Source organism: Canis aureus, chromosome 1, assembly GCF_053574225.1.
Source record: "Canis aureus isolate CA01 chromosome 1, VMU_Caureus_v.1.0, whole genome shotgun sequence".
NCBI classification, from domain to species: domain Eukaryota; kingdom Metazoa; phylum Chordata; class Mammalia; order Carnivora; family Canidae; genus Canis; species Canis aureus.
This window is the reverse complement of record NC_135611.1, coordinates 66960650-66977873: the sequence shown is the minus strand read 5'-3', so window position 1 is coordinate 66977873 and position 17224 is coordinate 66960650. Positions and strand designations below refer to the sequence as shown.

The 17224-nt window shown below is 35.4% G+C and overlaps 1 protein-coding gene across 1 annotated transcript in view; it reads left to right on the top strand.

Annotated features, from left to right (window-relative positions):
• THEMIS (thymocyte selection associated) overlaps positions 1 to 17224 on the top strand; it is a 176624-nt gene that overhangs the window by 67648 nt on the left and 91752 nt on the right. Inside the window, exon 3 of the mRNA XM_077902634.1 lies at positions 7967 to 8425. Coding sequence (XP_077758760.1) covers positions 7967 to 8425 — 459 coding nt within the window. The remainder of the gene's footprint in view (positions 1 to 7966; positions 8426 to 17224) is intronic.

Below are 17224 nucleotides of genomic sequence, written 5' to 3'. Positions count from 1 at the left end.
AGTTCTATTATTTGATTTCAAGACCTAACAGTATTCGTGTAAATTATTTGTTAAACAACCCAAATGTGTTAAACATTATGTGGCCACTCCTCTCAAGGAGTTTAAATGTCATTGGGAAAATATTTTGCTTGTTTGCTTTTCTGTTTTGGTTTTGTTTGTTTGTTTTTTTGTTTTGTTTTGTTCTTTAATACAAAGTTTGATGAATCAAAAGGCTTTAGGAGTTATTCTTTGTTATCTCCAGATAAAAGGACTATTAAAACACTGCTAGAAGCTTCGACAAGCTATTTGGAGCCCGTTGTGAATGTAAAGGCGTGTGGACACAGGAAGCCCGCAGTCTCACTTGATATCATCCAACATTGAACAAACGTGGTCACGATCTTTAACATGGCTCCTGCTCCCCCAAATACTCGGAAAATCACTATGCAAAATGTTCTTATCGTGAACTTTGACTTCACTTAACATTTCTTGTTTCTGCTGTTCTGGCAAGACTCTTCTGTGTTCTTCTAACAAGATGTTTGGAGTCATTCATTTGTTGATGATGTTTAATAATAATCCTATTATTGAGAAATCTGGAGGATTTTCTCATGGTTTGGACATTATCATTATATATCTCAATACTTTGCTCAAGAATTTTGAGTTTTTGCTTTGATAAGGTATTTCATGGACCCCATTTCAATCTGAATCTGAAATTGGATTGAGATGCTTGAGCTGGAATTTCTCATGGAAATACTGGATTTAAGGTATTTAAGAAAGTAGTTTTTGTAGGGTATGCTGACCTCAAAAAGTGTCTTGGACGTGTAACAAAAATGATAGAAAAGCCACAAGAAGCATGTGAAATGGGAAGTCTATTTGGACAGGTATAAAACACCAAGGCTCTTTAGGAATTTGATTGCAGAACAGAGCGCAGTTAAAATTTTTAAAGAGCCAGAAGCACACACCCACAGAAATAAGTGAGACACACTTGGCATCATTGGCAGAGAGACAAGACACAAAATCAAATTATGCAGTGGTCTCATTCATCTCCAAGTCTTCTTCTTCACGTAGCACAGTTCATTAGAAATTTTTGAACTCGCATCCCAAATATCTATGCGTTTATTTAAGATTGTATGTGTGTCTTTGACATATCTTCACCTGCATTTTAAAGGCAAATTTCTTTGTAATAATAGTGGACGTGAATCCACATTGTTGGTAACTTTGAGAGGTTAAAGAAGTTTCAGGCACTTTTTATATATCATCAGACTAGAGTATCATTGTTTTACCTCCAAATCTGGCTGAAGCAAAGCTGGAGTGGGAGTAGAAATGTCCACTCCTTCATTTCTTTCTTGCTCACCCGTGTTTCTATTAGTTTTATTTTCATACATGGTTTCTTTGTAGGAAATGTTTAAAGGCATTTATCCATTTTGTGAGAATTGCTTTCTTTAAAAACGACTATAATGAATCCTGAAAACCCACTTATCTATGGCCAGGTGACCCGCAGCATGAGCTTGTGCGGGCAGGTCTGTCCACCCACTTACTGGGTGTCGCCTTGTCGCCTGCAGGCCCCCCTCAGAGGCCTCGCTTACGCCTACAGGCATCTGGCCCTCTGACACATGGGCAGATGAGACTGGTGCCAGTCAACACCTCAAATACCAGTGAAGTTGACTTTTTTATGTTGCTTGATATAAAAGGTCTGCACCCACAAGGAGGGAACCTTCTCCACCAGCTAATGAAAGTCTAGACAGTTTATGATTTACACCAATGAAAGGTTGAATGGGTCACTCTGTGATGAAGCCCTTGAACTTTAAAGACACAAGAACCTACTATGTATTTTGCGAGCTATGGCATGATAGAAGATTTATGGCATCTCTTCAAACTTTCATTTCCTTTTATCTGTGAAATGTTCATATTTTATTTTAGCTATACCTCATCCTGTAATTATGAAAATTAAATATCATACATGTACATTTCTAGCACATTCTAAGCTGCATATTTTAATTTTATTTTTTGTCCGTTTTTTCATTTTTCTTGTCATAAGTGTATTCTTCAATCCCCATCACCTGTTTCCCCCACGCTCCCCCCCCCACCTCCCCTCTGGTAACCATCAGTTTGTTCTCCATAGTTAAGAGTCTGTTTTATGATTTCTCTCTTTTTTTCCTTTGCCCATTTGTTTTGTTTCTTAAATTCTGCATATGAATGAAATAGTATGGTATCGTCTTTCTCTGACTGGCTTATTTTGCTGAGGATTATACTCTAGCTTTATCCATGTTGTTGCAAATGGCAAGATTTCACTCTTTTTAATGGCTGAATGATATTACATGATATATGTATGTATTATATATATTCCGACATATGTATATACACCACACCTTCTTTATCTATTCATCTATCAATGAATGCTCAGGCTGTTTCCATAATTTGGCTATTATAAATAAGGCTGCTATAAAGATAGGGATGCATGTATCCTTTTGAATGAATATCTTTATATTTTTGAGGTAAATACCCAGTACAAGTCCTGGCTTGTAAGGAGGTAGTTCCATTTTTAACTTTTTGAGGAACCTCCATGTGGTCTTCCCCAGTGGCTGCACCAGTTTTCATTCCCACCAACAATGGGTTCCTTGCTCCACATCCTCCCAACACTTTTGCTTCTTGTGTTTTTAGTTTAGCCATTCTGACAGTGGTAAGGTGACAGCCCATTGTAGTTTTGACTTGCATTTCCCAGATGATGAGTAATATTGAGCATATTTTTATGTGTGTTTGGAACATCTGTATGTCTTCTTTGGAGAAGCATCTATTCATGCCTTCTGCCCATTTTCAATTGGATTATTTGTTCTTAGGGTGTTGAGTTGTATACATTTTTAAATATATTTTAGGTACTAACCCTTTATCAGATATATCATTTGCAGATATCTTTTCCCTGCCTTTTAGTTATGTTGATTATTTCCTCTGGTGTGCAGGAACTTTTTATTTTGATGTAGTCCCAATAGTTTATTTTGGCTTTTATTTCCCTTGCCTCAGGATATGTAGCTAGGAACACATTGGTACAGCTGATGTCAGAGACAGTACTGTGCCTGTGTAGTTGTCAAGTCTCACTTTTAGGTCTTTAATCCATTTTGAGTTTATTTTTGTGTCTGGTGAAAGAAAGTGGTCTAGTTCCATTCTTTTGCATGTGGCTGCCCAGTTCTCCCAACACCATTTGTTGAAGAGACTCTTTTCCCTGTTGTATTAATGAATGAATATTCTTCTTTTGTTGAAGATTAATTGACCATATAACTGTGGGTTTATTTCTAGATTTTCTATTCTGTTCTATTGATTTCTGCATCTGTTTTTAAGCCAGCATCCTATTGTTTTAATTGTTACTGCTTTGTAATATAACTTGAAGTCTCAAATTGTAATGCCTCCAGTTTTGTTTTTCTTTTTTTTCGAGATTGCTTTGGCTATTCAAGGTCTTTTGTGGTTCCATACAAATATTGGGATTGGTTCCAGCCCTGTGAAAACTGCTGTTGGTACTTTGATAGGGATTGCATTAAATGTGTAGATTGCTTTGGGTAGTATAGACATTTTAACAATATTTGTTCTTCCAATCCATGAGCATGGCATGAGTTTCCATTTCTTTGCATCATCTTGAATTTCTTTCATTAGTGTTTTATAGTTTTTGGACTGTAGGTCTTTCACCTCTTTGGGTACCTGCTTTTCCCCTCAAATACAGTTTTGTGATCATTTTGATAATATATCTGTAAAATTTAAATAGTAAAATTTACGTATCTGTATGCAATCTTTTGAAGACTTTCTCATCCCTTAGCAAAATATAGTGCTCTTTAGCCTTTCAGCAAAGCACATATCCTCACCACTGTTCGGTGCATTCCCCTTTTTGCCTCGTAAATGTCTGGTTAGTGGGGACCCAAAGATTACAGTTAGTCAGTGTACATAACATAGCTATATTACTGCATACAACAACAATCAGGTGTTAATGTTTTACCCTTGGCATTCTTAAGTGGTGGCTGATTCCTCCCCGTACATCATAACTCTGCCGTGTTATGCTCTGTACAGCGAGATTTCAGTCAGGGGTACTGCCTGTGACTTTTATGCTGCCATCCACTGTGGAAAATGTGTACATATTTCATGCTTGACATTTATCACTTACCTCTCAACAGATCATTCAGCTTGACTTTAACAAAATAAATAGTGTGTTTGAATGAATAGGAGAAAAAAAACTTATGACTGTTACCGAATGTTAATTTTTAATTTATTGGATATTTCAGAGAAGAGGGAACCATAGGATTTGGAATTAGGGATGTAGCGATTAACAACGGGACAAATCCAAGCTTTTATAGAACAGAATATCTGATCATTTACACTGTGTTAGGCCATTACTTTCAGAGAATTAGTAGGCAAAGTTCACTCTAAGATTCCTTATCTCAGAGAGGGAGGGAATATCTTTGATTAGAACTGGGAAAGCAAGTTAGAGATTAGTCTATGAAAAAGACTGTGAAGATTTTCATGATGATCTTATGTCATACACATTAAAGAATACTATAGAGGTGCTAAGCTGGCTCAGTTGCTAGAACATGGAACTCTTGACCTCTGGGTCATGAGTTCAAGCCCCACATTAGGCATGGAGCCTACTTGAAAAAAAAAAAAAAACCTTAAAAAATAAAAAGAATGGAAAGAATATTGTAATTTTAAATTGAAAAATTTAATTCTTAAAATTACTCCCTATTTGAGTGGGAACTGATAAGATAAAACAAGTAGAAAAAATGTCTGATGAGCATAAAATATGCACAGTGAACCAGGAAATTGCTCTTGTTCTTCTTACACTGGAGGCTCTGGAAAGGCTGATTCATGCAAAGGGAGAACTGGCTAATGAGACTCATGTACATAATTTGTGAACTGGAATAAACATGTTTCCCTGAGCAATCCTTGTAAGTTATATGCAGGACAGGAAGGCACCCAAGTGGGGTGGCAAGAGCATAAGGCTTGGTTGTCAAAGACCTGATTTGAGATTCTAGAGCCAAGACAATGAAAATCATGACCATTTTTATATCTTCTAGTAATAACATTGATTTTATTGTCCTTAAAAGATTATTGTCAAGATAAATGATGCATGAAAAAAATCTTTCAAACTTGTAAATTTCCAAACAAATTTCAATCGTTATTACTACTGTTAATTGAAGATCATTAAGAATTGGTTAAAATTATAAACTCTCCAAAAACTTAAGATTCAGAGACAGGATCTTAAAGACTAAATTCACTCATCAGTTAATTTTCAATAGATCTATTAATTGCATTTCCTAATAATTTTTGTTTCTCAAGTGCATGCTTTTTATGAATAATTTCTCCTAATTTAAAAGTAATAATATCCTTCTTAATAGGTGACAGTCGAATCTGGACATTGAAATATATTTTATTTCTACTTCTTAGCTTACTTTATGAAAGTTACTTATTGCCTTATTTTCCAGTCACCATTATGATCACTCAGCTCCTGAAATGTGTGGCTTTCTTTTTGATAGAGCAGCAAATTATATTTTCTCCAGTGTAAAACTATTGTACTCTTTGTGAAAAGATATAGGAAAACTTGATAAAATTTAAAGCTGATCAGGCCTATGGTGCTTTAGTTTATTATGAAATTGAAGTTTCAGTATGATATCATATATATATGTGCATATATATATATATATATATATATATGATATAAACTTGCCCTAGTTTATATAGTATCAACTGGCTGCTTATAAGGAGGGGCTCTTTGGATCAGCTGCAGTAGTAGATGAAGAAATAAGTTCATCAAAGATATTTTCCTGTATCTTCCACTTAGTATGCTAAACTGTGTACTTAATCATCTTCTAAGGGAAAATACACAGATTCATAGATTTTTCTTGCAATAGAGACATCCAACAAGACAGCTCTGAAGTGTGTGATTAACTTGAAATAACGGTGGCCCTTAGGGTTTCAGGATTTTTCTACTTCATAGCATTTTAGGTCTGTTATTACCTTAGGTGAATCCAATTCCCCAAGAAAGAAGATACTGAATTAATTCTTCTGTGACTATGTCATCAATATATCTAGAATAGAAATAAAACTATGTACCATTTATGAGATTCTAGGTAGCTAACTATTTTTGTTAACTTTCCACAAACATTGGTGAATTTTTTATGCCCTGATAATGATTGGCAAAAAATCTTCATGAACAAATGAGATAAAACATATGTATGCACATGCACAAGCACACGTACACACAGATTCATTTACTGTGCAGAGTTCCAGAATATTCTTTTATTGGATTTTCCCTGATGCAAGATCTAATAAAACAAGAAATTCCTTCAAAGTCAATGTTTCTTTGCCTTACACTGGCTTCAGGCACACCACACAGTGAGTGAACACTAGTCAATTTCTGAAGCTTTTCAGGACAGGTTGCACATGCTACCTTACTTCTTGCCAGGATTGCATGACACGTACTTTCTCAGGATGTTTCTGTCAAAAAATAACTCAAATCCTTTTTTGTTTGAACAAAGATCAGCTACAATAGTAATGGATCATAAACCTTTGTGCAGCGACCCAGAATAGACAGGAGACATTATAATCTGGTTAATAATGATTTGATATATAGATGAATTTAATTGGAATATATTTGTTGAGTAAAGTAATAAATTATTTCTCAAGCTATATCCAATTGTAGTAAGATTGTCTCATTGTCTAATGAGTATCTAGCAAGATTATCTTCTTAGTTTATGCTAGTATATAATATAATCAGTCATTTACTTTTGTGTTAAAAAAGCAATTACCTAATTTTTTCTTTGTTCTTATTTTCTCTGGAATTTATTAAAAACTTTTCAACAAATTCATTTCTGAAAATGCTACAAGGCAGATGTGCCCATAAAATAAAAGTAATTTAAAGAGAATTAAACACAGAAGCCTCAAAAGCTATATCTTAAATAGTAAAAAATTGGGGATCCCTGGGTGGCGCGGCGGTTTGGCGCCTGCCTTTGGCCCAGGGCGCGATCCTGGAGACCCGGGATCGAGTCCCACGTCGGGCTCCCGGTGCATGGAGCCTGCTTCTCCCTCTGCCTGTGTCTCTGCCTCTCTCTCTCTCACTGTGTGCCTATCATAAATTAAAAAAAAATTAAAAAAAATTAATTGTATTAGTGATTATCCAATAGTATTAGAGGAAAAATTTTCCAATAGTGAAAATTGGCAAAATTAGAGAAGCAATGAGAAGAATGATATATAACCAAAAATATTCAATCCAGAACAACTACCTAACCTGGCCTTTTCCTAGGAGAGTTATATGGAGCACCAATATATTATGGTACGGCATGCTGTAATTTATCAATGGATGTTTTCCCAAGAATTTTATTATAATCAAATTTGCAAAATCCTGCACATTATATTCTCTTCTTGTGAGCAGTGCTGCATCTAAATTTTCTGAGAAGTATTTAATTGGAAATATGTAGGTATTTCTTATTATGGTAAAATACACATAGCATAAAATTTACCATTTAAAAATGTACAATTTGGCATCATTAATTATATTCACAATGTTGTATAACCATCACTACCGTCTCCTTCAAGGTAGATAACTTTGTGCTTGCCAATTTGACCATGAAACAGTTTTCTTCCAGAATATCTTCCAGAATATGTCCAGAAAATATAGTTATAGAAATACTGATCTAATCCAATCCTCTTAATTTAAAAATTAAAGATAGAAAGTGTGATTTTGAGAGATTAAATGCCCTCCTCAAGATGACACAGCTAGTCGGGATACAGCAGGTCAGGATCTCGTTCTTATTTCCCACTTCAAGAACAGGGGCTTTTCTATTTCTAGGTATTTTCCCCTTGTTTCCATCTGATGATCCAGTAATTTACAAATGATACATTACCATGGTAACCAGAGGAATTCAGGATTAAAACAAATATATTTCTTTTTAAAAGCTACATTGTACTGGTTTTGTAACTCACAACTCTTTAATTTACATAATTCTTCTGTTCTTAGGTCTTTTTAAGATTGTGGCTGATAAAACTCCATACCTCACTATGGAAGAAATAACACGGACCATTCATATTGGATCAAGTAGACTAGGGCATCCTTGTTTCTATCATCAGAAGGACCTAAAGCTAGAGAATCTCACTATAAAGCAGGGTGAGCAAATCATGCTCAACTCGATTGAAGAGATCAGTGGAGAAATCATGGTGAACTGTGGAGTGGTAAGGAGTCACCAAAATCACTCGTTTACTTTGCCTTTGTCACAAGAAGGAGAATTTTATGAGTGTGAAGATGAACATATTTATACCCTAAAGGAGATTGTTGAATGGAAGATACCCAAGAACAGAACACGGACTGTGAAGCTTACAGGTTTTTCAAATAAGTGGGACTTAACAAATCCATTCCCTAAAGGCTTTTATGGTGCTCTGATTCTCAAGCCTGTTTATGAAATTCAAGGTGTGATGAAATGTAAGTATCCACTGAGAATGTTGTTCTACGAGGGTGAGCACTGTGGGATTTGGGAAAGAGGAAGGCTTTAGAGTTTGAAGAATGCGACCCTGTCCCTGACTTGTCCTTTAAGCCCACTGAGAGTAAGATTCTGATCTATAAATAAGTAAACCATGTATTTGGCACAAGGATCAAATTGAATAATGCGTATAAATACGTACTGTAAATTGTGAGGTGCTATCCAAATGCAAGTTGCGGTAATTGGCAGGTGCAGACAGGTTAACCTACCAAGTCATTTCTATCACTGCTGGTTAAACATGGTCAGAAAAGAGCTACTTTTAAAGATAGAGCCTATTTGGTTAGAAAGAGTCTTTCTTGTATGGAGGTGGTCAACAAAGTGATAAAGATACATAGTTTCCTAATATGTCCCTTACTGCTATTTTTGTGATAGCTTCCCACCCCCACCCCCCCGCCGGCTACTCATCATTGGTCATAGATCTTATTAGCTGGAAGTCCCTCTGACTTACAGGAAATGATGTGACAAATTAATTGACACATAAGTGTGTTTTAATATGTAACCTATATAGGATTGTGTGCATTTAAAAATAGGAATAGCCAGAGAGAGCACTGTTACCCTAAAGGAATTAATATTTTGAATTTTCAAGATTATGGCACATCAATGGGCAACCATGGAGCAAAGAGTTCTGCATTTGCAGTCAAAAGTCCTGGATTCTAACTCTCAGTCAATAACTTAATGGGTGGTGACTTTGAGCCATTTAAACTGTGTCTTTGCAAAAGGGATGATGACAGCTCTTTACCTACCTTTTAGGGTTGTTTTGAGAATGAAATAAGATTGTATTAAGGTACTAAATATAATACACTGGAGGAAAAAAAGCAGTATGCAAAAATGTTTGGTCAGAGGGTATCTCTTGGCTCTCTCAAAAAAAAATTTATTTTGGCTCTCTCAAATTCTATTTATCTCTGCTCCCATAGATACTGTTGGTCACTTACATAAATATGAAAAAAAGTCTGATGTGAACCTTTGTGTAGGTTTTAGAACTACATGTTAAATTTTGTTACATGTAAGTAATTTAACCAGAAATTAATTAATTTATCTGAATTAAAGTTACAGGTAAGGAATTCCTCAGTGATTATATTTTAATACTTACTGCAAAAAATTGAGGCCACGGCAGGATCATTTTTTAATATGGCAAAAAAACAGAAGTTGCAGCAAATTTTAGACCTCACGTTAGTGTTTTGTTAGCTATCCCAAAATGTGTAATTGAAATTGATAATTGAATTTTCCTCAATTTTCGTAAATAATGGATATCGCATTTTCTCATCTTAAAATTTGTTAATTTTTAAAAATCATTGTCATCTCCTATTATGTAGCTGCAAATGTAGAGCAACCCAGAACCTAAGCATGCGAACAAGGTGGTTGCTGCATTTAAGGAGTTTAGATTAGGGATCAACAAGGCTTCTCTGAAGAAATGACATTTAAACTAAGACCTGGAGGATGAACAGAAGATTATCAGGTAAAGAAAGAGAGCACAACATTGCAGGAAGTGATAGCAGTTTTCAGGAAGGCAAGTAAGCAAGATATTGGAGCTCCAGCGTAGCTGGTATGAGAAAAGAGAGGACAGGTTGAGACAAATATCAAAACATGCAACGGGGTAGTGGAATCAGTCATGGAGAGACTGAAATATATGTTAAGGGGTTAATACTTGTCAAAAGAGGAAATTAATACAGGATTTCAGTTGAAGGGACAGGGTCAAAGGAGTGTAAGGAGGCCATTGGGTTTATGGCAGGTTATCGGGGATTAATACAACAGTGATATCAGCAGGACACTTGCTCCTAATGGGTATTTAAGAAGTACAACCAGCAAGATTTGGAAGTCTATGGGAAGGAAGAAAAAAGCCAACCTGATCCCAGGCTTCTGGCTTGATCTAGTTGGATGATGATACGGTTTACTAAATATAAACATTGCCAGATGAACACGACATACTAACACAGTTGCTTAGAGGAATTTATATGTGATTTCATGCTAACCAAGGTCCCAGAAGAAAGTCTTTGGTTGAAATAAAGTCCTTTCCAAAATTCTTTAGTTCAATTTCCATTCTTTAATGCTATTAACATTGAATTTATTTTGGATCTTTAATTTCTTAGGGATTATTTTAAACATTAGTTCTTTTTGTACAGCAACTTCAGGACAGACGCTGTATAGCATTGCTTTGCATGTGTACTGACTGAACAATATTCCCTGGAAATAGAGGATGGGTGTCCAACACAAACAGTCCAATTTTAAAAATTATGGTTGTAGGCGGTTTTCTTCTAAATATAAATGTAGGCTGTTTTTTTTTTTTTAAATCAATTGTGGTCTTGTTTTAGTTTTTTCTTTCTTATAGTAAAGATTCAAACTTGCCTTGAAGTCACATATTGTTTGCTAAGTTACTTTCCAATGGCCTTGAGTGTCAGGCATAGTTGAGAACCCTCTTGTCTCAAGACCTTCCTTTCTAAAGGGACAAGAAAAAGAATAGGTCTGAGCCAGGGATAGACTATTTTAGAGAAACCTTAGGGGTGGATGCAAGATGAAAAGGATTGAGAACTATAAAAAGCTTTGAAAAATTGATTTGCTGAAAAGAGAACATAGTAAGTAAATAGAGAAAAGAAGGAATATACCATATTCTAGTCCTGGTGTTAGTTTTTTAGTATGTTATTGATGTGAAAATTTAGGCATCATAAAAAAGTAGCAAGACATGTTTAAATGAAGTGTTAGTTCCTGGAAACTCTTGGTCATAATCCCCATTACAGGCCTGAAGCCCTTCTGACTCTCACTGTATGTTTCACGATGTGTAAAACATTCTATCTCTTTGGAAAATAGATATAAATAACTGCGCAAGACCTTTAACTACTAGTCTCATCTAAGTCATAGCAGGATCTGTTGGTGCCTTTCATGGGAAGATACCATTCATATTAGTGTGGCAAATGGAATGCATAATATTTACAAATGAAAAACTGAGTCAGCTATTTAAAGCTGCTTCTGAAAATCAGAAGTCTAGCTGGTTGAAACTTAATAATCGTATTATGTTTTGATGCACAGATTGATAATCATTTCTCCCCTGATGAAAATGTTAAGACTTGAAAATCTGCATTTCATTTCAAGTAAAACCCTCAATGCCTTCCAAAATTTAAGGGTCCCATTTTTGCTTAGATACATGACGTATCTTACCCAAGCAGAACGGTGGTATCAGAAGAGCAGTTTCTGAATATTGTACGATAAGTGATAAATCAATAGCAAACCCCCCCCCAAACACTGATCTTTCAGTATTCTGATACTTCTTCTTTCTTTCATTTTATTTAAAAAAGTAATCTCTATTTTTATCAAAGTCAAAAAGTCAAATAGTGGTAATAAGATTTATAGAAAAGTGATTAGCACATCTTATGTCCCTGGCCATTCCCAAATTTTCCCACATTCTGCTACTTTGAAGTAACTGCTTTAAATATTTTGTCCCTGCTTTTTGTATTGGCATTTAAATTTCCAAGTAATATAAAGATATTGCTATTTTTCAAGACATTGACTTTTTACAGGATTAGGAGGACGTTAATCCCCTACATGGAGGTACCACTCTCCTGACCACATCAAATTCTAATCACTCCCCAAAGGCCCCACCTCTTAATACCATTAAACTGGGGAGTAAGGTTTCACTATGTGAATACTTGGGGGATGAAAGCATTTAATCTATATTAGTGTTTTCTTGGGACTTCCATTCAAAACCATCTGGGTGGGTCTGCTCTTTCACCGTGATGGCATTTTTTAGTATGGAAACTCAGATATTTCACTTCTGAGATAATTTCTTTGATAATTTCAACTATTTTTTCCCTCTTTTCTCTTTCTGTAACTTCTAATCTTGTGTTGGAGCTCCCATACTGATCTAGGACTATTTTCTTTCCTATTTTACATCTTTCTTGTCTTTGGTTTACCTTCAGGGAAAATTCCTCAACTGCATTTCCAACCGTTTTAATGAATTTTTAATTTCAGCTATCATATTTTTAATTTCCAAGAGTTATATCTTACATCATGTTTTAAATGTTACTCAGTTCTTGTTTTCAGAATGCAATATCTTATCTCCCTGAGAATCTTGTACAATTTCTTAAAGTTTTCTGTATTCCTTGCATTTTATCTGCCTCTTTTTGGGCTTTCGAAAAAAAAGTTTGGGGTGTCTGGGTGGCTCAGGCGGTTAAGTGTTCCACTCTTGATTTCTGCTTAGGTCATGACCTCCGAGTCATGACATTGAACCCTGAGTCAGGTTCCATCCTGGCTCCATAGAACCTGCTTAAGATTCTCTCTCTCTCTCTCTCTCTCTCTCTTTCAAAGAAAAAAAAATATTTTTTTGGTCTGTTACTGTCATTAACTGTTTTCCTAAAATGCCTGATGATTTTTTACCAGTTGTTCATATTTATAGGTGACACACTTTTTTTTTTTTAATTTAAAAGTGAGGTGCTATTTACATACAAGCTCTTTGTTTCTGAAATTTCGGCTTCCCTGTGCCAGCTCTGACACAGAGCATCCCCCCACTCAGGATCCTGAGCCTCTCTTCTAGGACTTGTTCAGTTTCAGTGGAGAAGAGTCTCTCTGAGAGCTTGTGGGGTAGTAGCTTAGGGTTTCACCATTCCCCCACAGGGTTAGACTTCCTGGTTTTCAGTCCCTTGTTTCTCCTCTGCCCACCCCCTCCTAGATTCCAGATTCCGGGACTCTGTATCTACAGTTTCCTTCAAAGAGGGGTGGGGGGCGGGGTGACCACTTGTCTTCCCCAGAAGAGAGTTGGAGGCATGTGGTTAAGCCCTCTCCAGAATCCGGGCAACTCCTAGCTTCTCATCCACAGTCAGAGGGGCCTTAGGCCTTCAATTTATGGGTCTTTTGGAGGTCCCATGGGGCAAAAAAGGCTGACTTTTCACTGAACTGTGGCTCCATAGGCACAAAAGCTTTCCTTTTTCTCTTCTGCCAAATTTCTGACCATCCTTTCATCTGAACTCTATCTTCATTCAGTGTGAGAATTACAGATGTCCATTATAGATTCATTGAATCTCATTCTCTTTCTTCTTTCTCTGTCTCTCTCTTTTTTTTTTAATTTTTAATTTTTTATTTTTTTTGCCTTCATGGTAAATTTGAGGGAACAAAGTGTTGGAAAGCCACATACTTCAACTATAAACCTCACTACTTACTTAAACTAATCCCAGCCTAGAGCTTTTCCTGGACCTAATCTTCAAAGAACTGGTTGCTAATATTGCTAAAAGGTAAGTATAATTTAAGGACCCCTAGGTGGCTCAGTGGTTGAGTGCCTGCCTTTGGCTCAGGCCGTGACCCCGGGGTCCTGGGATCGAGTCCCACCTCGGGCTCCCTACAGGGAGCCTGCTTCTCTCTCTGCCTGTGTCTCTGCCCCCTCTCTGTGTCTTTCATGAATAAATAAATAAAGTCTTTTTAAAAAACCCAAATATAATTTATAAACAATATTTTTAACAAAACATGATCTTCAATAATTTATATGAGAGTCAGTCTCTGATGCATTTATTTTTATCTTCTCAATGCATGAGATAAAGTAAGTGTTCAATATTGAACAAATCAAATACATGAATTAATGAATGAAGCAACTAAAATACTTGTTTCTGTGTATATATACTACATAGTACAAAGTTCCTTTTTCACTCACCATATCGAGATTTGATTTATTATGATAACATATTTACAAATTTAATAGCTAAGGAGAATGAATATTCACTTCATTGAAGTGAATGAATATATGAATGAATATATCACTTCAAAGTTGATATCATTTATGTTTGTATAATAGGTTCAATTTTTATTAGTGATGCTTCTCCTAATGTGCCTAGGAAAATATTGTGACTTAATATGATATTTAGAACCAGTGAACACTTTAACCTGCTTCCATTTCATTTTCTTCCTTTAGGCAAGTAATTCTATTGCTAATAGAAATATCAAACAGCAAACAGTATAAGGTACAGTTTAGATATGTATTTATTTATTCTTATACTACCGACTATACATATTTATTTTTATACTACCAGCTGTAAATATTTTACCAGTCAAGTTTCTCCAGGGAAACGGAAGATATTTATAATATCATATATAATTATATTGTATATTAAAGAAAAAAATATGTACTACTTATTTACTTACTTAATTAATTAATTTTAGGGACTTGGCTCATGTAATTATGGGGGCTAATAAGTTCAACATCCATAGGACAGATTGACAGGCTATATATAAGGCTATACAGAAGCTGATGCTGTAGTTTGAGGCAGCATTTTTTCTTCTCTGGGAAACGCCAGTTTTTGCTTTTAAAGCCTTCCACTGATTAGATGAATCTTACCTACACTATGGAGGATAACATCCTTTACCCAAAGTCAACTGATTTAGAAGTTAACCACATATGCAAAATACTTTCACAGAAACACCTAGAATTGTGTTTGATTAAATAACTGGGTATTAGAGCCCAGTGAAGTTGATACATAAAAATAACCATCATGAAAATCAATGAAGAACACTCGGTAACATGCATCATCCAGTATAAGAAAACGGCTAGTCATTTTTTATAAATTATATAAAAATATAAGAAAAAGTATTACAAATAGACCCATATTAAATGTAAGTATATCTATTTTAAATGACTCTTGATTTCTCAGTGAAGGTCATGATGACATTTTTTTTCTGCTACAGATGTTAGAGAGCAACCCAAAAGGCACTTTCTCTATTCATAAATACAAACAACAGTAGGACCAGGGAAGAACTAGCTAACAAAAATGGAAATTTACAGTACAGTTTCTCTTAAGTTGAAATGAAGTTGAATAAATGGGGGGGAAGATAATTCACAGAATATTTGTAAAGAAAACTGAGACCAAATGGATGAATTATAAAGAAAATTTTAATTTAAAAGCCTAGAATAAGGCAAAGCTTGGAAATTATTAGTGCATCTAATAATCACTATATAGTAAAGAGTATAATGTGATACAAAAATATAAACAAAACAATTGCCTGAGCAATCAGATGTGAAAACACTTTTGAGGAAAAAATAAGTATAATCTTGGAAAGTAAATGACAGAGAAATCAAACGTAGAAAGTGACAATTTCCAAAAGATATATGAATTATTATTATTATTAGATAATAATGTAGGAGGAACTAGCAATTGAGAAACTGCAAGCCTAGAATTGACAAAACTCGTTTTCAAGAAAATATGTAGAGACAATCATCTCTTAGGGCTTTTTGGCTGGGCCCGAGAATTAGACTGACATTAGTTAGACGATGTAGAGAAAAGTAGAAGGATTTATATGTTTATGTGAAAGGGGAGCCCCCAAAAGGGCAAAACCTACATCCTTCTATATTGGTTTGAACAAAAGAGGCAACCGTGAAGTAACTGAACTAACTACGTGAGGAGGCTTACGGAAGGTAAGAGTTATTTTAACCAGGTCTGTTTGGACGGAATTCGCTGGGCTCTAACTCCCTGTAGAAGGAGATTTCTTCTCTCCTGGAATGGGGAAGGCATCTCTCACATGGGAGTTTTATCTGTTTTCAGGAAGCAAAAGAGAAATTAGAATACCCTTCTTGCACCTGCTTTTTTCAGGTGATTTTAGCTTAAAATAATCTCTGTGCCAAAGTGATTTACTTGGGGCTGGCATATTCAGTCACCCTTGACTTTTGAAGGATAATTTTGGTGGAGACAGAATATTAGATTACTGGGGGGTTTTTTCCTGGAAACACTGTAAATATGCCTCTTACTCTCTTCTTGCTTGAATGGTTTCTGAAAAGAAGTACAATCCAATTTTTATCCTTCTTCCTCTAGAGGTAAGATTTTTTTTTCTTCTGTCTCCTTCGGGTTTTCTCTTTTTTCTTTGATTTCCTGCAGTTTGAATATGATATGCCTCAGTGTAGGTTTTTTTGGTATTTATCAAGCTTACTGTTTTCTAAGCTTCCTCAATTTTGGAAAAATTCTCCACCAGTATTAGTTCAAATATCACCTCTGTTCCTTTCTCTCTTGTGTTCCTTTTGGTATGCATTCCTATGGTATGCATGTTACACCTTTCATAGTTATCCCACAATGCTTAGGTATCCTCCATTTTTTTCATTCTTTTTTTTTTTTTTTTTGGTTTTGTACATTTTTTTTCCATTCTTTTTCTTTTGCTTTTTCAGTTAAGCTATTGATATATCTTGGTATATCTCCGAGCTCACTGATTCTTTCCTTAGCCATGTCCACTCTAGTGACGCACCCATCAAAGTCATTCTTCACCACATCTGCTGCGTTTTGAATACCTAGCATTTCCTTTTAATTCTTTACAAAATTTCCATGTCTCTGCTTATGCTACCCGTCTTTTCTGCCATGACTTCCATTAGAGCTCTTAACATATTAATAGTATTCTAAATTCCCAATCTGAAAATTCCAAAATCTCTGCATATCTGAGTTTGGTTTTGTCTCTTCAGACTACCCTGTTTGTTTGCCTTTTAATATAGTTCGTCATTTTTTGTTGAAACCTAGACATGATGTATCAGATAAAAGAAACCGAGACAAATAGGCCTTTAATGTGAGGCTTTATGTTAATCTTGCTGTGAGTTAGTCTGTATTTACTGCTTTCTGTAGCTTTAGATGTCAGAGGCTAAAATTTTATGCAGTGTCCTTGTTTTTTGTCTCCCTTGTTGTCTTTCCCTAGAGATCTCTTCTTAAACAGAAGTGTAAATGCTTCAGTTGTAATCCCCTGTTACTATACAGAGGTCTTGTTGATAGGATTAGGAAGGTGTAGGGGAGGAGATG